The sequence below is a fragment of the Sus scrofa genome, chromosome 7 (genome assembly GCF_000003025.6).
Source record: "Sus scrofa isolate TJ Tabasco breed Duroc chromosome 7, Sscrofa11.1, whole genome shotgun sequence".
Taxonomy (NCBI): Eukaryota; Metazoa; Chordata; class Mammalia; order Artiodactyla; family Suidae; genus Sus; species Sus scrofa.
The window spans coordinates 121,005,960-121,028,087 of record NC_010449.5 but is presented as its reverse complement, the minus strand read 5'-3'; the positions used below and the strand labels follow the sequence as shown (position 1 = coordinate 121,028,087).

The 22,128-nt window shown below is 56.4% G+C and overlaps 1 protein-coding gene and 1 non-coding gene across 8 annotated transcripts in view; both read right to left on the bottom strand.

The window, feature by feature from the left end:
- Positions 1-22,128, bottom strand: part of EVL (Enah/Vasp-like) — a 144,743-nt gene that overhangs the window by 28,469 nt on the left and 94,146 nt on the right. For all 7 annotated transcript variants that reach the window (XR_002345582.1, XR_002345580.1, XR_002345581.1 and 4 more), the window contains 1 exon segment: positions 15,488-15,665. Coding sequence is in view for 4 of the 7 variants with exons in the window: in XM_021098188.1 (XP_020953847.1) it covers positions 15,488-15,665 (178 nt within the window). In the remaining 3 variants the exon portion in view is untranslated.
- MIR342 (microRNA 342) lies at positions 6,248-6,327 on the bottom strand. The gene has a single exon (NR_038565.1). It is a non-coding gene; the product is annotated as a microRNA 342 (primary transcript).

Below are 22,128 nucleotides of genomic sequence, written 5' to 3'. Positions count from 1 at the left end.
CTCAGGCTTGTCCCCTTCAACCCAGCTTTCACATGAAGCATCCGTGCTGTTCCCTGGCCAGGAAACTAGTGGCTCCCACTGGTCCCACGGGAAACTCCTCCTTTGGGACGTGCAGCCTCCCGCCTGCCAACTTGCTTGGCCCAGCCCCCAGCGCCCCTCCAGCCGCCCCTCTCCCTCCCACCGACCTCCTGGGGCACCGCCTCCCCTACCATCTTCCCCAGTGGATGCTCCTCTCCCCCGGACTACAATGCACGTATGTGAGAGCCTGCAGGTACAATGCTGGACTTGAAGGGGTGCGGGTCCCGCAGACGTGCCGTCTAGGAGGGGCATCTCAGGGCGGGCGCCTCGCCTCCCGCATTTCCTCACCTGGCCGTGCCTGTCCGGGTCTTTCCCTGGACAGTTAACGCATCAGCTCTACTGGCTTCGGGTGGCCAGTCACCTGCCCTCTTCAGGGCTTCATCTTCCCAGCTGGGGGCTGAGCTAGGACAGGCTCCCCATTTTCGGAGCCATGGCTCCTGCCGGCACTGTTCTAGAAGACAGCATGGACCTGAAGCCACTTGGGGCTAAATCTGAGCCCTGGCTCTGCTGCTCTTTGCCCCTGGGCAGGCTACTGCAGCTCTTCAGCTGTCCAGGCTGTGGAGTGGCAAGGCGTTCGTGTCGGCGCAGAGCCCCGCAGCGCAGCTCGGCACAGCCCTGGCTGCCCCTCTTAGGGTTTCCCTGCACCTAGTTGTGCTCACAACACACCCAGAACCCAGGGACCCCTAGAGGGGTCCAATGAGCGATGGAATCAGAGCCAGAACCAGCCCTGCAGCTTGGGTCCACCTCTGTCCCAATCCGCTTCCTCCTCAGGGCAGCTCACAGCAGCTCCCGCCGCAAACCTGCCCAAAGGGGCAGCCTTCGGGACCAGTCTCCCTCCTTGGTATCCAGGGGTCAGAAACCCACCTCCAGGCCTGTCCGCTGGCCATGGACCCCTTCAACCTTGAAAAGCAGTACATACGAAGCCCAAGCAGCTGGAGAAGCTGAGGGTGACGTCGTAACGGGACCCAGGACGGGCCGCAGCAGAGCCGGTGTCTGTTCTGTTTGGGCTCCAGCCGCTCCATCACTTCCGACTGTGGAAGGCGTGGTGGTGGCCGGGACCCTCAGAATCTGCGCCCCCACCCCACCCCTCACCAGCAGGGCTCAGCCTGCCCCACCTCTAGCTGCTGGGCGCTCCAAGGGCCACCTGAGGACATTTCAAAGGCACTGTTTGCCAAGGGAATTGGGGGCACATGTGCCACTAAAACCCCATCAGGGGTCAGGTCTGAGCCCTGGTTCTGCTGGAGCCAGACCTTCTGACCGAGCACCTCCACCTTACTGCCCTGGCCGGTCAGGTCCTTTTTCACAGTAGGAGCCTACAAACTACTTAATTAAATGTGTTTGTTTCTTCAACGAGGATTTACTCTCAACTCTCTACTCCAACGGAGGGAAGGTATTTCCAGACGAGATCCTGCCAGTTAGGCTCCACTTGGCTCATTTCCGACCATGCCGGGCCCCTGAGGTCCCAGTGGGGGGCCGCTCTCCGCCCTCCAGGCCTAAACTGAAGAGGCCCCCACGCCACAGCCCCTGGTGGTGCACGCAGGGCCCGCAGCGTCTGCGGAAACAGGATGGCACAGACCGCCCTCCTGGGGCATCGGTTTAACTGGATAGGAGGTGGTTCCGGTCAGAGAAAGGGGCGCATGGAGGAGAAGGCCCGCATGAGCTGTGCAGCACAACCAGGACTCACGAGGACCCGGGACACGGGGTCTCCTGTGACGCCGCACACCACAGGACAGGCATACGGTGACACGGCCCTTCGACTTGCCCTCCGAGCCGGGCCTCCGGGGCCCTCTTGCCCGAGCCCTGCATCTGCTGGGTAGGTCACCTGCGTCTTCCTGAAAGGCTTCTTTTTCCCACCTCTCTTGGGGGGCTCCTTCTGCCTGTGACGTGGCGGGTTCCCACCTCGGCCCCGCAAGCCCACCACCAGGGGGCTGCTCAGGGGCTGGGCGACGCCCCTCTCCTGAGCCCTGCCAGCCGGGCCCAGGCTGCCTTTTTATCAGAGCTGGACCGTGGGCACGGGTATAAGAGAAGTGCCCTATGCTTCTGCTTCCGTGTCACCGTGTCTACTTCTCCAGACAAGGGGGCAAGCTGCTGTTATCAGCCCAGGCAACAGATGGGGAAACGGAGTCGCAGAGGCACGAGTGGGCCAACATCGGTGGTCACACGGGGTCAAGCCAGGACTCTTTGGGTGCCAGCCTTCTGCCACCCTGTATAGCCCTGCGTGCCTCTGAGGCTGGGAGACGGGCAGGGGGCCATCCACGGACAGTGGGGACCTGAGGCCAGTGGCCCTGGCAAATTGCCGCTATTCCGTCAGAAGTCATGGGGTGTGGCGCAAGGCCAGGGAGCCTGAGCCCTGAGCTCTCAGCACTCGGGCAGCTCCAGGCAGCTGGGAATTGGCAGGGAACCCCTTTTAGTCCCCAGCAAGAGCCCTGGCTCCAGGGCCAAATATCAGGCTGTTTTTTATCTTGTTTTTGCTTTTTAGGGCTGAACCCACAGCATATGGAAGTTCCCAGGCTAGGGGTTGAACTGGAGCTGTAGCTGCTGGCCTACACCACAGCCACACCGGATCTGTAACCCATTGAGCAAGGCCAGGGATCGAACCTGTGTCCTCATGGATACTAGTCGGGTTCATTACTGCTGAGCCACTATGGGAACTCCCAGGCTGTTCTTCACCTTTGTAGGTCTGTTTGGCAGGGGGAGGCTGGAGGGCACCCCCCTCAAAGCTCCAGGGGAAAGTCTAGGCCATAAAATGTTACACCCCAAGGCTGCCTTCAAGACCTGGCCCTGGTATTCCTGAGGTCTCCCTGGTCCCACAGCCATCAGGATGGGACGTGTTCCTGCCCGCAGCTCCAGCACACTCTGTGCCTGTGCACGTGTGCAGCTTCCTCTCGACTGCCCTCTCCTCTCAAACCGGCAAACTCCTACCCATCCTTCAAGACCCAGATCAGGCACGCCCACCCAGAAGCTTCCCTGGAGCCCTGTCCCTACGCACCAGGCCTCCTCTCTAGGCCCCTGAGGCCCTGGACTTCCCTCTGACACAGCACGTGCCACACTGTCCGGCCAAGCCTCTCTTCTCTGCCTGACGGAGCTCTGCTGACACGGGAACCACATCTTAGCCACCTCCGTGTGCTGGTACCCAGCTGGGAACAGGAAAGGCCCAGAAAACGCCCGTGCCTTCATCGGCCACACAAACATCACTGTGCGGGGCCCTGGGGCTACAGCCATGGACGCAGCCGACTCTCCTGGGCCTCAGAGGGGAGACAGGCAACATGTAACAGGAGAGACACAGCAAGGAGAGTGGAAGGCGGGTGTGGGTCCGACCCCTCTGACTGGCTGCTGTGTGAGCACAGGAAGGAGGGGAGGAGCCACGAGTCCCCTGCAGGGAAGGACACCCCTGGCAGAAGGGACAGCAGGTGCAAAGGCTCTGAGTCAGGAGCAGGTGGGCGATGAGGAGACCAGTGTGACAGGAAGCGGGCGAGGTCAAGCGTGGGGTGGAAGCGAGGGCGGAAAGCAGCCGGGGTGGCCCAGCAGGCCTTGGTCAGGGTTGGGACTTGACTCTGGGTAAGACCGTACGTGCCTGCAGAGCCCCGAGTGAGGGTCGACCTCACCCGACCCAGACGTGACCAGGTCAATCTCTGTGGAGAACAGACTAGCTCAGGCTACGCGTAGAAGCAGGCAAAGCAAGTGGCTGTCTGCTGTGAAAACCCAGTCGTTTGTTGAATGAATAAATGATGAATGAAGGCAGGCGGCAGATAAGCAGGAGGGGGAGGGCCTCGAATGCTCACACCGTCCACTGCAGAAGCTGCACGCCGTCTCCAAGTCTAGCCCTTGGGTCTGAGTCCGTGCGATGGTCACTCACCAAAACACTTGAGCTGGCTCCTACCCTATACGAGCTGAACTTGGCAGAAGGCTGACCTGCGCAATCGCCACTCTTCAGGAAAGAGACTAAGGATGCAGGTGTGAAGGAAATGGATGTTAATTAATTTGTGACTTATTTCGGAAGATGGAGGTTTGCAGCTACAAAGATGAGCCAGGTTCACGCCCGTAAAAACTGACCCATGACCGAGCTGGGTTAAGATTCAGAAAGCGCAGGGGGTACCAGCTGACCGGGGTCTCGTCGGCAGGCTGTCTGGTCCACTGGGCAGAGACGTGGACTTCGAATCGGAGGCTTGGGCTCTGTCACTCACTAGCCTGGCCTTGGGCAAGTCACTTACTGCCATGAGCCTTCATTTCTTCGCCTTAAAGTGGGGACAACAATTCCTAAAGTGTCCCTGAGTCTCAGGAGGCTGCTGGGGAGACCCTAGGAGACAGGTGGGGCAGGTTCAAGACACATTCCTGTCCTCAGGGAGCACGAGGGGCAGCCCCCTCATGGCTCTGGCCGTTTCGGCAGGGGGCGACCCAGGAGGGTCTAGGGACTGGGTGTTCAGTCTGTATCCCTCCAGCGCTCACAGCTCATGAAACCCATGTCTGTCTGCGCAATTGCTGAGTCTCACAGCCGGCTCCATAGGCGGTTAATACCTGCACTTCCAAGGTGAGGACGAAGCCTCTGGGTGAGGAAACGGCTTGCTCAAGGTTTCGCAGTTGCTCCGGGTGACAGGGCCTGGCTCTCCGTCCTCTGCCCCCAGACACTGTGTCATTTCTATCAATCGCCTGTGCGGACCACAGGCTGCTCACCACGCCCCAACCTGAGGAGGACTCAGTGGGCACTGCCGAGGCAGCGTCTGGAACAGACCATTTGGACATTCTGCACTGGGAACCTCAAACAAACCAGCGGTTCTTTTTGTTTTTGGTTCTGGTTTTTAGGGACGAACTCTTGGCATAGGGAAGTTCCCAGGCTAGGGGTCGAACTGGAGCTGCGGCTACCGGCCTGCACCACAGCCACAGCAACGTGGGATCTGAGCCACGTCTGTGACCTACACCACAGCTCACAGCAACACCGGATCCTTAACCCACTGATCGAGGCCAGGGATTCATTTTCGCTGCACAGTGGGGATGCCAAAACCAGCAGTTCTTATGGAAGTTCCCAGGCCAGGGACTGAATCCAAGCCACAGCAGTGACAATGCTGGATCCTTAACCCGCTGAGCCACCAGGGAACTCCTAAACTAGTAGGTTTTTTTTGTTGTTGTTTGTCTTTTTAGGGCTGCACCCGTGGCACATGGAGGTTCCCAAGCTATGGGTCTGATCGGAGCTGTAGCTGCTGGCCTACACCACAGCCACAGCAACGCCAGATCCGAGCCGTGTTTGTGACCTACACCACAGCTCACGGCAATGCCAGATCCTTAACCCACTGAGCAAGGCCAGGGATCGAACCCGCAACCTCATGGTTCCTAGTTGGATTTGTTTCTGCTGCGCCATGACAGGAACTCCCATAAGCTAGTAGTTCTTTAAAGGATGACAATGAGGGTGGCCGGCTGCTCTTGGGATGTTTCGAAGTTAGGGGCCCCCAAGGAGGCAGAGCCAAGGTGCAAAGGAGACCCCAGGGTCAGGCAGAGCCTCTCCTCGGCCCCTGAACTTGAACTCACCATCCCAGCCAGCAGCCTGGCCTCCCTAAGTCTCCCAAGGATTCTTCACAGGAGTTGATATGCTTTTTTTTTTTTTTTTTTTTTTTTTTTTTGTCTTTTTGCTATTTCTTGGGCCGCTCCCTCGGCATATGGAGGTTCCCAGGCTAGGGGTCCAATCAGAGCTGTAGCCGCCGGCCTACGCCAGAGCCACAGCAACGCGGGATCCGAGCCACGTCTGCAACCTACACCACAGCTCACGGCAACGCTGGATCGTTAACCCACTGAGCAAGGGCAGGGACCGAACCCGCAACCTCATGGTTCCTAGTCGGATTCGTTAACCACTGTGCCACGACGGGAACTCCTGATATGCTTATTAACTTTGCTAATATTAAAAACAGCAGTAACTTCAAATTGTTACAGTCATTTGTAGATGACAAAACCTGGCACAAACATCACCTCATGCCACCCTCACAACAACCCCGGGAGGGAGGGATGGCAGACCCGCTGCAGAGATGAGAGAGGGAGTCTCAGGAGGTCACCTGCCTGATGGCACCCCCTTGGCACAAGCAGTGCCTGGACCCAGACCCCAGGGCCACAGACGGCGGGAAGTCAGGAACAGGCTGCTGGCGGGGGGGCACAACCCCTCCTCCGCGGAGGGCGGCGCTAGGAGGGCCAAGGTGACGGGTGCGATTTCTGTGTGAGACAGTTCTATGCGCCATGTCCCTCAGTCACAGATAGCACCCTCACCTTGCGCCCCGTCTCACAGGCGATGCCAGCTCAGGACGTCGTCTTCGTGTCGTCGTGTCGTCTGCAGAGACGGTGTCATGGCAGGAAGCAAGAGGCTCGAGGCACAGACACGCGGGGGGACAGGCGCACTCAGCCGCCCAACCAGCACCTTGGACACGCGGGGCCTTCCCCAGGCACCTGCCCTCGAGGGGCTCACAGTCTGCATGAGCACGTCTCCGGCTCAGGCCAGGCGGACGACAAGGCGGAGGAGCCCCGAGCAGGTCAGCGGGGGCAGCGGCAGGCAGGCCCCGGGGGTGGGGGCGGGGGGGGCTGCGGGGCTCGCAGCTCCAGCAGCTCCAGCGGGGAGCAGGAGATCACAGGGAGGCAGGAGCCAAGCCGCCGAGGGGCTTGCGGCGCTGACCCTGACCCTGTAGAAAGGTCGTGTCAGAAGTACCGGGACACTGCCGGGGAGAGACAGTGAGGACTGGACTGGGGGGCGCCAGGGAGGTGGGTCGGGGCTGGGCTGCGGCCCTGTGCACAGCTTTATCCGGAGAAACTGCCCAGCGCAATCCCCCAGGTCTGCTCTGCTCCTCAGCTGTGGGGATGCAGCAGGAGCTCATGGGTCAGACGGTGTGCTGGCTTTTGAAGGTTCAGAGACAAACTGGACACTCTGACCTCCCAGCCTGACTGGGCTCAGAGGCTAGGGATGGAACCCCAAGCAGCGGCCTTCCTGTCAGGATGGGGCATAAATAAAGGGTCACAGGAGTGTGGGAAGGGAGGGACTGCCCTGTGGTGGCAGCCAGAAAGGAGGAGTGAGGCTGGAAAGTGCGGGGACCAGCAGGCATGACGGGCAGGGGTCCTGTGAAGGGGTCTGCTCGGTGCTGCTGGGTGGCCACGTACGAGGGCCCGCCCACCCACCCCAGGCCCCGGGCTCTGTGATGCCAGGGAGGGGCAGCCAGGGGCCCAGCGTAGAGGAAGACTGGCAAGGGGTGCCCTGGGTTACCCTTTTAGGGGGCCATGTGTGAATGGCAGGTGGGGTGGAAAGTGCCAGCGGCCTCCACAGGACGGACACGAAGGCAGCTCAGTACTTCTTTTTCTTTAGGTGAGAAAAGGTGATTTGCAAAAGAAAAGAGGTTTATGAAGAGGAGAGAAACGGGGAGAGGGGGACCCAGAGAGGGCACAGACGCTCGGTGCCTGGTCCCACAGGCCGTGCCCTGCGCCCCCTTCTGCCTGGCTGTTCTGAGCTCTGCCCTTTCTGAATAAACTTGCTGGTGATTCGGTTAAGCAGAACGTTCCCTGAGTTCCGTGAGCCACTCTGGCAACAGAGTGGGACCTGAAGAGGTCACAGGACCCTCTGATTTAGAGTCCGATGGTCAGAAGCACAGGGACCGGCATCTGTGGGGAGGGGTGGGGGAGGCTAAGCCCTTATCCTGGGGGACCAGATGCCCCCTGCAGGTGGCCGGTGTTAGAGGGTCGAAGGGCTGGAGCAAAGGGCGCAGAGGAGACGCGGGAGGAATGGGGCTCTTCCTGCGAATCCGGCCTCCTAAGTGCACATCCTCCCTGCCTGACGCAGACCGCGAGTGGCTTCCACTCTGCAGAAGAGAAGTGGTTCTAACCCCAGCCGGGCCAGCGCGCCCTCCCTCCCTCCCTCCCTCTGGAGCTTGGTCTTCTCAGCCCTGAAACCCTAACCCTAACCCGGGCGCGGACGTGGCCGTCCACCGGTGCTGTTAGTGATGTGATCGAAGGAGACAACAGACGTGACACCAGTCGGAAACCCCCGCCTGTTAAAGAACTTCTAGCCCAGGAGTTCCCATCATGGCACAGCGGAAGTGAATCCAACTAGGAACCCTGAGGTTGTGGGTTCGATCCCTGACCTCGCTCAGTGGGTTAAGGACCCGGCATTGCCATGAGCTGTGGTGCAGGCCAGCAGCTGTAGCTCCAATTCAACCCCTAGCCTGGGAACCTCCATGTGCCGCAGATGCGGGCCTAAAAAGACAAGAGACATGAAAGAAAATTAAAAAATAAAGAACTTCCAGTCCAGCCTCCAAACCCAAGGGCCCCTTTCTCTACTACACACATTTTGCAGTGTCCCGAGCTATCCTGAAGCGAAATCACAGATTACACAACCTACGTACTTATATCAGAAAAAAATAACAAAGGAGGGAAGCGAGAGAAGCGATGTGTACTGTGCACTTCACGCGGCGCCGTGCGAGGCTCTGCCGACCACGACGGGCGCTGTCAACACCTGCGGGAGACTCGCAGCCAACGCCACCGACAGACACCGAGCCAACGGGGCTCACAAAGTGTCCTGAGTGATGCCGCTGGAGGTAAGATTTGCCAAAACAGAAAGCAACTCTAGGAACACTTACAAACGAAAGCACAGTTTTCTTTTGAAGTACTGGTCGCTGCATTTCTAGAAAATTCAGCACGTAGGAGTTCCTGTTGACTCCGTGGGTTATGAACCTGACTAGTATCCATGAGGATGAGGGTTCAATCCCTGGCCTCACTCAGCAGGTTAAGGATCCTGCGTTGCTGTGGCTGTGGTGTAGGCCTGCAGCTGCAGCTCCAATTCAGCCCCTAGCCTGGGAACCTCCATGTGCACAAAGTGCAGCCCAAAAAAGACAAACAAAAAAAGGAAAGATCAGCACATGTTAAAACTGTTAAGAGAGGAAAAGGAGTGCTTTTTTCTAGAACACAGTTAGGCTCTGGCTGAGAGAATTAAGTTCCTCAGCCCGTGTGTTTGGTGGGATGTGTGGGACAGAACCTGACCGCACAGCTGCCCGCACACAGCCCTGTGGCCAGCGCTCCCGCCTCGTCCTCCAGCGCCAAGCGCCACCTCCCTGCCACGCTGCCCTGTGAGGAGAAGAGACGCGCCTGAAGCCACGTGTGAAGTGGCGGCGGCGAGGGGATTCCAGACACTGCGGCCGAGTGGCCCCGTCCTTGTCCATACCCACCACCCCCTTGCAGCCTCGGGCCGTGATGCAGGTGTGCCACCCACCTTACAGATGACGAAACCAAGGCCCAGAAGAGGGCAGTGACCTGCCCAGGCTGCGTGCAGGTGCGCAGCGCGGCCGGCCCAGCACCAGGTCTCCCGGCCCCCATGCCCCTTCCTCACCTGAGCAGGTCACCTGGCACCACTCAAGGACCACGGGCGCTGCATGTCTCAGATGAGGAAGGAAGCTGAGGCCCCCAAGGGCCCCTGTGCCTGATCGAGGCCACACGTGTGGTGTGGCGCTGGGACCAGGAGACCAGAGCTCGGGGTCCTCTGAGGGCTGCTGAGATTCAGGTCAAAAGGCCGTTTCCCGAGCTCCCGCGTGCGCCTCGCGGGCGCTAGTTCTGGGGAACCTGGGACTGAGGTTACATCAGTCCTCCCCCAGCGGGACAGCCCGGTGGGAAGGCAGCTGCCCCAGGGCTGCTGTGGATAAAGACGAGGCCCGGGGCGGGGGGATGTGCAGGCTGAGGGCTGCCTGCAGCTGCCCGGGCGGGGGCTGGCACGACCAGCCAAGGTCTGTGCTTGGGTCGTGCTCGCCAGAGCCTGTGCCCCCCGCAGAGCCCCCCATCAGTCCCCCTGAACCAGGGAAGCAGCCCCAAACGTCAAAGAAAATTTGGGGGAAAAAAGCCTTGACTAAAGTATCTCTAAGATCCTTCCTGTCTTTTTTCTCTCTCTCTCATTTATTTATTTATTTATCTTTTTGCCATTTTTGGGCTGCTCTCACTGCATATGGAGGTTCCCAGGTCTCTCTTTCTCAGGGCTGCACCCGTGGCATATGGAGGTTCCCACGGTAGGGGGTCAATCAGAGCTGTAGCTGCTGGCCTGCACCACAGCCACAGCAACTAGGGATCTGAGCCACGTCTGCGACCTACACCACAGCTCACAGCAATGCCAGATCCTTAATCCACTGAGCAAGGCCAGGGATTGAACCCGCGTCCTCATGGATACCAGTCAGGTTCGTTCACCACTGCGCCACGACGGGCGCTCCCGATCCTTCCCATCTTTAAACTTATTGTAAATGTGCCCGAGTGAAGGCCTGCCTGTCTACACCTCTGATTTCTTCTTGTCACCGGAGTGGATCATTCAGGGAAACGCTTTCACAAACAGGCACCCAGACACCCGAGAGCCTGAAGCAGCGACATCTCCCAACTCCTAGGCCCCTTCCCTCCCTTGAGAAGCCAGATGAAGGAACGGCCAGGCGATCTCTCCGACCTACGGACGCGACTCTAGGTAGTAAACACAGAGACGGAGACGCCGAGGGGCACAGAGACGTGACCTGTTTAAAGTCACTCGGCGAGTCAGAAGCAGGCTTGGGAGGAAGCACTTAATGAAGTGTGAGCTGCTGTTTGCCAAGACAATGGAGGACGGGGGAGGGAGGCCGGGCTGGGCCGGGTGGCAAAGCCCGTGACTCTCCTCCTCCGCCTGACTGGCAGCTTCAACCAGAGGGCGGTGGTGCCCGCCGACAGCGGCAGCCAGAGTGAGCCCAGGCAGCGCTCTCCGCAGCTGGCCTTGGGCCGGGCGCCCGGACCACGCAGACCCACTGACCCGAGGCCTGTGTCCTCTGTCCTGCTTCTGCGAGTGGCTGCAACGTGCCGTGAGCTACCCTCACCCTGCTGCCCTGGATCTGCAAAGTGGAAGACCACCTGGGCTTGCGGGGCAGGCTGGGCTCCGGCCTGCTGTCCCTCCCTCCCTCCTCCTGAGGCAGCGCAGAGCTGCAGGAGAAACGCTGGGTTTCAAGCCAGAAGCCTTAAGTTTAAGTCTCAGTTCCCACGAAGATCTGGCAGACACAGCACTTCTTTTAATCCCAAGCCCCGTCGGAGTAAATGTGCACAGAGGGAGCTGCCTGCCGAGCGACAGGAAACAGAAGCTGACTTGTAAGCACTCTGAGTGCAGAGAAGTACTTCCTTAGCCAGCTAAGGTCTCCCGGTGCGGCCGCTGGGCCCGGGCTGCTCCGTCGGGGGGCGGGGCGGGGGGAGCATGTGTGCGAAGCTCCTGGTGAGAACAAAAGCTGAGGCTTTGAAGAGAAAGTCTGGATGCTGTGGTTGTCACTACCACCACTCTACGTGTCATCCAACTTGGCCACGAAGCCCACTTGGAGCACATGCATGACGCATGGCCGTCACACCTTGTCATGGGGCGCTGGCGCCAGCCCCGCACCCCCGCAGGGACCAGAGCCCCCGGGAGGCGCTGCCAGCACTGGGAGCTGCCTCCACTCCTCTCCGCCCCCCAAACTACCTCCTGATGTCAGCCTGACAGGAACAGCCCCGGGCACCCAGGACTTGACTGTCTGTCCGCTGAGACAACCCCGGGACCAGAGCCCTGTGCGCCCCAGGAAGCCCAGGCCAGCTCCGCTCACCTTCCTGGGGCAGAAGGGGGCACTGAGGCCTCCGGGCACCAGGACCGTCACTTAACCTCCTTATCCGACTGGCTTTAGGTGCCCCGGGTCCAGCCTGAAGTGAGGACAGAGAACCCAAAGGCCTGGCGTCGGAAGACAGGTCTTCCTATGGGGACCAAGGAACGGGGTCAGCAAAACAGATCTCTTCCCTGCAGAGGTCAGGCGACAAAACCGCTCCATCGCGCCCTTTCTTTCCCAGAATAAGGCAAGCGGCCTGGTTGGGCAGGAGCTCCAGGGTGGCGGGAAGGGGACGAAGAAAGAAGGGCGCCCAGGCGCCGCCCTGAGCTGGAGAGCGGGCGGCCGCGCGGGCAGGATAGTCCTAGGCCTGCACTGCGGGGAGCGCTCCCTCTCGGCCCGGGACTTGCCTCCAGGGCTGTGGGGAGAAGCAGATATGAGAAGTGGGCGTGAAAGCTGTTGGGTACGAAGTTCTGGGCACTATGGTTTGCTTGGATTTGCTTCCAGGTTTGTCTGTAAGTGGGTCCCGTGTCTGCCAGGTTTGGAAGAACCCTGAGGCCGCCTGGAGTCACTGACACGGGAGGAGGGAGGAGGAGGGAAAGGCTGAGGAAGGCCCGAGCCAAGGAGCCCCCGCTGCCCAGCAGAGAGCAGGACACGCCGGGGCGGGGGGGCATTGACAAGGTGCCAGGCCCTGCGGGGGCAACCGAACCCTCTCCACAACTTCACAGGTGGGACTTACGACCCATTTTGCAAGCACAGATGCTGAAGCTCTCGGGAGATCAGCAAATTCAATGAGACCACGTCCGAGCTCTTTCCGCATACCAGGCACGACACGCTAGGAGCTTCCATCTTCGTAACCGCCCTAGGGAGTAGGGTTTAGTATCCCAAGGCCACGGGGAGCAGAGCGATAAGATCTCGCTGGGCGTTCCCGCTGTGGTGCAAGGGCATTGGTGCCATCCTGGGAGCACTGGGACACAGGTCTGATCCCCAGCCTGGCACAGAGGGTTAAGGATCTGGTGTTGCCATAGCTGTAGCTTAGGTTACAACTACGGTTCTGACCTGATTCCTGGCCGGGGAACTCCATATGCCGTGGGGCAGCCAAAGAAGCAGAAACAAAAAGAAAGAGTTTCCGTCATGGCTCAGTGGTAACGAACGCAACTAGGATCCACGGGGATGCAGGTTCAATCCCTGGCCTTGCTCAGTGGGTTAAGGATCTGGTGTTGCCATGAGCTGCAGTGTAGGCTGGCAGCTGCAGCTCAGATTCAACCCCTAGCCTGGAAACTTCCCTATGCTACAGGTGTGGCCCTAAAAAAGAAAAAACAAAACAAAACACCTCACTGCCTCCAAATGCTTTTTCACCACAGCTGACCCCTGAACGCCTACGCGGGGGTCGCTGACGCTCTGCGCAGGTGAAAACCTGGGTGGAGCCTCACAGCCAGCCCTCCAGAGCCCCGGGTCTGTGACCACAGATTCAACCGACTGCACACGAGGTTGCACTGCGGACGTGTTCGCTGGAAAAACCTGAGGGTAAGTGGGCCGTGCAGGTCCAGGCTGCGTTGGTCAGGGGCCCACTGCACAGCAACTGCCCCCCACGGGGGAGGCGAGCAGAACCTCCCAACACGGACGGGATTCGGTAGAAAATATTGAAGGTGGCTGTGGCGGCTGGAGGCGGGGCTCTGAGGGCGCGACTCGGGGTCGGGGGCGCGGCCACTCCAAGGACTGGCGCTCGGCAGCCACGGTCATGGTGCCGGGACGAGTCCCTCAGACGTGATGTCGGGGACGGCATCGGGCGCCAAGTGCACGCTCTGTGACCCATTTACACGGAGCCCCAACACAGGGACACGCGCTCTGCTGTCACAGAAGTGACTCTGCCATCCTAGGCGAGGGGCAGAAGGATGTGGTCTCCGGCAGGACCTGGCAGGGGCCCTGCATGAACATCTGTGGAAGCTCACCGAGCTCACCCTCCAGATTTCTCAGTGGCGCAGGAGGTACACCCCAGAAAGAGCATCAGTCTCGTGGAGCCAGGCCTCCCCTTCACCGAAGGCCCTCGCCCTGGGATGGGCAAGTGCTACCGACGATCAAAGTCTCCAATCGGACCCTCTTGTCCTGCGGCCACCCGCCCTCCCCGACCCCAGCCAAGACATCATGCAGACCCGAGCGGGTCGGAGGAGGTCCGGGTTCTGAATCCGAGTCTCTGCCTGGCACTGAGAAGGTATTTCCTCATAACAGGTCACAGCCTTCCTGCCTGAGAACGAGGGCTGGATGAACGGATCTCACGATTCTACGGTGAAATTCATACAATAACCAGTAGCTGCAGCTGCTCTGAGCCAGTCTCTTGGTTAAATTAAACCCTCTCGGTGTACGTGCCCCTCACGTGTCTGTGCGCAGATTAAACAAAGCCGAACTCTCACCCCCGGACCAAATGGGGCAGCTCAGATGGGAGACCTTCACTCAGCTCCCTTCGCCATCAGGCGCAAGGCTCGGGTGGAGAAAGACAGCTTAACACACACTTATTTGCTGCTGCCATGTTTCAGGAACTACCGTCAGTCAACACTGCCACGGCCCCTAGCCACACACCCCGAGTTCTCGGCAGAAAATCCACAAACCCGGGGGCCCTTTCCTGGAGGGAAAGGCGTCTACAGGCACTGGAGTACGACCTACGGAAGCATCCTCAAAGCGTGTTCTTTGTTTACTTAAAAACTCTCCTCGGGTTTAAACTGGGTCCCGCAGCTCCAACGTATCAGGCACAGCAGACTCCGAACAGCCACCTCCTTCCAGGTCCTAAGCACCCCTCCTCCCACCCCACGTCTGGTGGGAGCAGCAACGAGAGGAGCAGCAGTCCCAAACCCTAGGACCGGGTGATCTGTCCGTGTCAGGCACCGTGCTCACATCCTACCTTCCGGCTCATTTAAACACAGAGACGACCTTTCTCCCCCACGTGAGAGACGAGGAACACGAAGCACAGAGAAACGAGGGCCTGGCCTGCGGGCTCCTCGGCGAGGGCGTTCAGAAGCAGGACGCAAGCTGGCGGCTCGCCCTGCAGCCTGGTCTTGCCTCCGTGCTCTGCCAAGTGGCGCCCTCTAGCAACGTGCAGCACCCTCGCGGCCATCACGCCGCCTGCCGCCCGGGAGGCCCCCATCCTCCCGTAAGGACACCGACGTTACCAATTTCCGAGAAAAGCCATGTGTGCTTTGGCTCCTCTGCTTTTCCCGCCCTGCAGTGACGCTTCTGCTGGCACCACTCGCCACCCCACCCTAACCGTCTATGCCCAGTAGCATGCCCACCGGACTCCTCCAGGCAGGAGCCCTTGGACGTGCAACCCGCCCCTTTCCAGCCCCGTCCGGCCCCCTCCCTGCTGGGACCCCTTCCCTGCTGGGCCTCACCCCAGGGGCCTCTGCATTTGCTGGGGCCTGGGACGCCCGCCCCCACCTCCAACACCCCAGCCCAGACGCCCCCACCCTCCGAAGGCTCCTTGGGCGTCCCCGAGTGGCAGGTCCCTCTTTCCCTCTCTGTGGTCCCTAGACCCTGCCCGGCCCGGCCCGGCGCTTTCAGTTGCAGAGAGCAGACGACGAACCGGTCGCTCCAAGGGACCGGGGCCTCGAGGGGAAGGACTCCATTTCCTCACGCCCTGTCCACTCTGCCGAGCCAGTCCCAACACCCAGGGGACGTTTGCTAAGAGCGTGTCCTCTGCCAAGTGCGGGTCTGGACTATGGAAGCGGGACGCCGACCACCCAACACCCGGGCCCAGGGCGTCCAGGAGACCTCGGCGCTCGCCCACCTCCCGGCGGGCATGGGCACGGGCATGCGGGCGCGGCCGTGGGGCCCCGGCAGAGCCTGCTCACCTCCTTCCTGGGAGTTGATGACGTTGAGCGCGAAGAGCATCGCGTTGGAGAAGGTGGTCGCCTCCTCCTTGCTCGCGAAGTTCAGACCGTAGACCTGGCGGGCGTCTCGCCACTGGTGGAAGGTTGGCGTCGCCTGATTGTACTTCAGCCCTTTCACGATTGAATAATTGATCACGACCTGAAGGGGAAGAGAGCGAGGACCACGCGTAAATAAATAAAAGGTAAGTGAGCTGGAGGGAGCTGCTGCGGGGCAGGGATACGGTGTCCCCTGGGGCCCCGCGAGGTCGGCGAGACGGGGTTGCGGTCAGAAGGCGTGCAGCGGACCCGGCAGCTGTCGGGAGGATGGACAGAACGGCGAGGGCTTGAAAACCGGTTACCTCACTGTAATGGCGCTGTGTGGGCACGGCCTCCACTTGCGAGGCCTGAGCGGGGAGGCGGGTTCCCTGGGTCCCTCCCGGGCCCCCCTCCCAGCCACATCACCCTGGGTGGTGCTCCACCCCCCGGGAGCTCAGTTTCTCTGATTATAAAGTGGGGCGCATAGCCCTGGCTCTACGGGCCCCAGGGGGTTCCACAGAGGTCGCCCTGTGACATGCATCTTCTGGAAAGTCCGGATGCGAGATCCTCAGGGCAGGAGTCTATTCTCATTCATGTTCATGCCTCTGCATGGTGTCTAGTACTTAGAGTGCGCTGATAAGTGGGGTATTAGTTAAAAGGACTCATTTTCATTCTTCTGCATGTGGCTATTCAGTTTTCTCAACATCTTTTACTGGCTCTTTTTTTTTCGGTCTTTTTAGGGCCGCACTCACAACATATGGAGGTTCCCAGGCTAGGGCTCGAATCAGAGCTGCAGCTGCCAGCCTACACCACAGCCACAGCCACGCCAGATCTGAGCCGTATCTGGGACCTACACCACAGCTCACAGCAATGCTGGATCCTTAATCCACCGAGCGAGGCCAGGGATCAAACCTGCAACCTCATGGTTCCTGGTCGGATTCGTTTCTGCCGCGCTATGACGGGAACTCCAACACCATTTATTGAAGAGCCCATTCTCCCCCATGTTCTTGGCAACTTTGACGTAAATTAATAAACCCCATCTGTGTGGCTTATTACCAGGTTCCCATTCTGTCCTGCTGATTTACGTGTCTGTTTTTATGCCAATACCATGCTGTTTTAATTTCCATATCTTTGTAACGCAGTTTGAAATGAGGGCATGTGATGCCTCCAGCTTTGTTCTTTCTCAAGACTGCTTTTGCCATTTAGGGTCTTTCGTGGTTCCATACACATATCAGGATTACTGTTCCATTTCTGTGAAAATGCCCTTGGAATTGAATCTGTTGACTGCGTTGGGTGGTACGGACATTTCAACGTGAGCACAGAGAGTCCTGTCTCTTTTTCCTCCAACTAAAGGCCTGTCGGCTTTGTTTATAATTTCAAAGAATTGGCTCTTCGTTTCACCAGCCTTCTCTATTGTCCTGTTAGTCTGTTTCATTTGCTTCTGCTCGCATCTTTGTTATTTCCTTCTTTCCACTGACGTTGGGCTTCTTTAGTTCATCTTCCAGTTCCTTGGGGTGTAAAGTTAGGTTATTTGAGACATTTTTTTTGTTCCCTGAGGTAGGCATTTTTGTTAGGAACTTCTCTTAGAACTGCTTTTGCTGCGCCCCACATATTTGGTTAAGTTATACTTCCACTTTTGTTTGCCTCTAGCATATAAAATTTCCCTTTTGATTTCTCCTTCAACTCCCTGGTTGTTTAGTAGGATGTTGTTTAATCTCCACACATGTGATCTGAAGCCATAAAGCTCCTGGAAGGAAATATAAAAGGGGTAAACACGCTCCCTGACACAGGTCGGAATCTGACACCACAAACAAAAGTAACAAAAGCCACAATAAACAAGCGGGTCTATATCAAACATGAAGCTTCTGCACAGCAAAGGAGGGACCATCAACAAAATGAAAAGGCAACCTATCAAATGGGAGAGAAGATTTGCAAATCACTTATCTGATAAGGGACTAATATCTAAAAATCTATTTAAAAACTTGTATTACTCAATAGCAAAAACACCAATCGATCCATTTAAAAACAGGCAGCAGATCTGAATAGGTATTTATCCAAAGAAGACATACAGATGGACAACAGATACGAGAAGAGATGCTCCACATTACGAATCACCACGGAGCTGCAAATCAAACCCACAAGGAGACACCACCTCACGCAGGTCAGAATGGCCGTGACCAAAAAGGCAAGAAATAAAGCGTTGGCGAGGATGTGGAGAACAGGGGACCCTCCCACGCTGCTGGGGGGAAAGGAAAGTAAACTTGTGCAGCCACTATCGGGAACAGGACAGAAGTTCCTCAAAAAATTAAAATCATAACTACCACGTGAACCTGCAATTCTACTTTTCGGTATTTACTTGAAGCAAATGAAAACACTAAGTCAAAAACATATTTGCATTCCCGTGCAGCATTATTTACAATCGCCAAGATATGGAAATAACCTAAATGTCCAACTGATGTATGAATAGATAAAGAAACTGTGGTATATATACACAATGGAATACTATTCAGCCATGAAGAAGAACTAAATCTAGCCACTTGTGACAACATGGATGGGTCTCGAGGGTATTATGTTAAGTCAAATAAGTAAGACAGAGAAAGACAAATACCGTGTCATCTCTCTTGTACGTGGACTCTTAAAGCTTGTGGCTACAGAGAACAGACAGATGGTTGCCAGAGGTGGGGACGGGGGGTGGAATGAGAGAAATTATGCACATGAAATCACTTAACACGCACACAGCAGGATGCTGACAAGGGCTCACTGAGGAATGTTAAGGTCCTCAGAGATGGAGACATGCAGGCGGTCTGGATAAGGCTGCATGGGCTGCTGCCAGGGACGCCAGGCAAGGATCCTGCTGGGGGAGAGCTGCAAGCTGCTTTCTCAGACCTCCTCTGGCTTTGAGGCTCCGGGGTTTTGTGATCTGAACCTGGAGACGGTCATTCTATTGTCCCCCAGTAAGGAAGGTGGGCTCGGGAAAAGGCTCAGAGCTACACAAGGACATGGCCATGCCATGCCACTTGTTGGCCAGGGCTGACTTATTGCCCCCACTGGCCCCCACTGCCTGCAGCTGCTGGATAAAGGAAGGCCGGAGGAGAGCAAATATGGGCAACATCCAGAGCTTTTTCCAAGTCTTCACGTGGGGCGGGGGGAGTTGGGTTGTCCTAGCGCGAGAACAGAGGGTGAGCGAGTGAGAGAGGGAGCTTGTCCACACTACATGCTAAACTAACTCAAGAAGCGTAACCGTTTCCTAACTTCCTCATCACATCCCATCCTGGCAACATCTAGACCCAGGGTCCTGGGGTGGTTCTCTCTCTGAGTTTAGCTCCAGATCACGAGAAAAAGGGCTGGCGGTTTTGTCGCATACACCACGAAGAGATGCACAGCGACGTGTGGTTAACCCGACTCTCAAGATGAGGGGACTCGTTAGCAGCGGTGTGGGGACCAGGACCAGGGAGGTAGCAGCCTCTTCCTTTCTGCACCAGAAGTTTCGTGTTCAAGTGGTTTTTGGCTTTGGTGCTGCACGTTCAGTGGACATTAACAAACCAGAGCAAGTGAGAGGGACATGTTTTAAACTGAAGGTCTAGAAGCCACGGTGTCTTGAGCATGGGGGAGGGATAGAGAGGCGGGTTAAAGGGACACCGTTCAGTGCATCTCGACTCCTGTCTCCGGGTATCGGAGGGGATGTTCTGGGGAAATGAGATGTGGAATCCTATGATCGGAGCTCTCTGGCTGGCTGCGTCCTTGCAGGGACTTAGGAGGGTGGGAACTGCGGGAGGCTGATGCCTATCCAGAGTATGGCAGCAGTGCGGTCAGAAGACCCGGGCAAGGAACTCAGAGACCAGACCGAGGACAGACCTCGACCCTCCCTTTCCACAGCGGGGGAAACTGAGGCCCAGGGAGAACAAGTGACGTGTGCAGGGTTACACAGTAAGGAAGGGGAGAAGGGAATTTAGAAGCCAAGTCTGGAGTTCCCACTGTGGATGAAAGATCCAACCACAGTGGCTTGGGTCCCTGCAGAGGTCCGGGCTGGATACCCGGCCTGGCACCACGGCTCAAAGAATCTGGTGTTGCTGTAGCTGTGGCTCAGATTTTTTTTTTTTTTTGTCTTTTTGTCTTTTGTCGTTGTTGTTGTTGTTGTTGTTGCTATTTCTTGGGCCGCTTCCGCAGCATATGGAGGTTCCCAGGCTAGGGGTTGAATCGGAGCTGTAGCCACAGGCCTACGCCAGAGCCACAGCAACGCGGGATCCGAGCCGCGTCTGCAACCTACACCACAGCTCAGGGCAACGCCGGATCCTTAACCCACTGAGCAAGGCCAGGGACCAAACCCTCAACCTCATGGTTCCTAGTTGGATTCATCAACCACTGCGCCACGACGGGAACTCCTGGCTCAGATTTAATTGCTGGCCAGAGAGCTTCGGTATGCCACAGGTGGGGCCAAAAAAACCCCCCAAAAAAACAAACAAAAAACAAAAAAACAACAGGTCAAGTCTATAGCCTGGGACTCTGAGCTGCTTCTGACTGCCCATATAATGAACTGAAATCTTTCTTCCCATCATTCTCTTCTTGGTCCTAGTTCTAACCTGAAAATCCTCAGAAATTCTCTACTTTTGGCCATTAGACTGAGAGAGTGTGATTAAGCTGTTCTAGAAGTTCTCTGGGTTCTTTGCTGGTCTCTCATCTTTTCTCAAAAATTAAAAATTTTTTTTTTTGCTTTTTAGGGCTGCATCTACAGCATATGGAGGTTCCCAGGCTAGGGGTTAAATCGGAGCTACAGCTGCTGGCCTGCACCACAGCCACGGCAACACAGATCCGAGTTGAGTCTGTGACCTATACCACAGCTCACAGCAACGCCAGATCCTTAACCCACTGAGCAAGGCCAGAGATCGAACCCCAAACTTCATGGACAATAGTTGGGTTTGTTTCTGCTGAGCCACAAGAGGAACTCCCTGATTTACTTTTCATATTTAGATAGATTTTGAATTAATCTAGGGCTATAGTCTGAGCTAATTCTTTATATTATTATCTGACTGTTCTGGTATCATTTATTGAAAAGACCATCTTTTGCCCACTAAGTGTAGTGGTGCCTTTGTCGTAAATGAACTGATCAGATGTGTGTGGATCTATCTAGACTATATATATATATATATATTTTTCTTTTTAGGGCCGAACCAGGGGCACATGGAGGTTCCCTGGCTAGGGGTCCAATCAGAGCCCCAACTGCTGGCCTACGCCAGAGCCACAGCAACGCGGGATCCGAGCCTCATCTGCGACCTAGACCACAGCAACACCGGATCCTTAACCCACTGAGTGAGGCCAGGGATCAAACCCATGTCCTCCCGGATACTAGTCACCATGGGAACTGCATTTTCATTATTGTTCTATTCAAAATATTTTCTGATTTACACTGTGATTTTTTTGGGGGAGGGCATGACTTATTTAGTAGTATAACGCTTAATTTCAAACATTTGGTGATTTTCTAGTTATCCTTCTGCTACTGATTTCTGGCTTAATTCCTCTGTAGTCAAAGAAAAACTGTACCATTCTAATCCCTTTCGATTGGTTGGGACTGACTTTATGATCTGGCAGACAGTCTGTGTTGGTAAATGCTCAGTGTTCACCTGGCAGTCCTGAGGCCGGCTCTAGTTCCCATGAACATAAACTAGGTTGAGTTGGCCAGTGATGCTCTTCAGACTTCCGATGCCTGCTTATTTCCCTCTGCTTGTTCAGTCAGTTTCTTGCAGGCATGACTAGCATCTCCAACTACACTTCTAGATTTCTCTATTTTTCCCTTTAGGTCTGTCTATTTTTGCTTTATATATATATATATATATTTTTTTTTTATATATATTTTTTGGCCATACCTTCAGCATGTGGAAATTCCCAGGCCGGGGATAAAACCTGTGCCACAGCAGTGACGCCAGATCCTTAACCCACTGAGCCACCAGGGAACTTCTAGTTAAAACACTTTTTTTTCTGGCCACTGAGGGCAGTGGCTTACTGTGGGATCTCAGTTCCCAGAGCAGGGATTCAACCTGGGCTGCAGTGGTGAAAGCACTGAGTCCTTTCCACCGGACCACCAGGGAACTCCCCCCTGCTTTATATATTTTGAAGATATATGAGAGGCCTACACACTTACGATGGTTAGTCTTCCTATTTAATTAAGCCTTTTTATCATTACAAAGGTCCTTTATCTCTGGTAACACTTCTTGCCATAAAGTCTATTTGGTATGATATTAACGCAGTCATACCATTTTCTTTCGGTTAATGTCTGTAAGATGTAACTTTTTCATTCAACTTGTGTCCTTACAGCTTTATTTTAAACATAATTCTCCAAGCTTTGGTAGGACTAATCTAGACAGGTGCTGAAGGATAAACCTATTTTTTAATGGTCACATCCATGGTACATGGAAGTTCCCGGGTCAGGGATTGAATCTGAGCCACAGCTGTAGCAACACCGGATCTATAACCAATTGTGCCAGACCAGGGATCAAACCCACACCTTGACAGTGACCTAAGCCACTGCAATGAGATTCTTAACCCACTGTGCCACGGAGAGAACTCCAGAATAGACCCTTTTTGCATAAGTG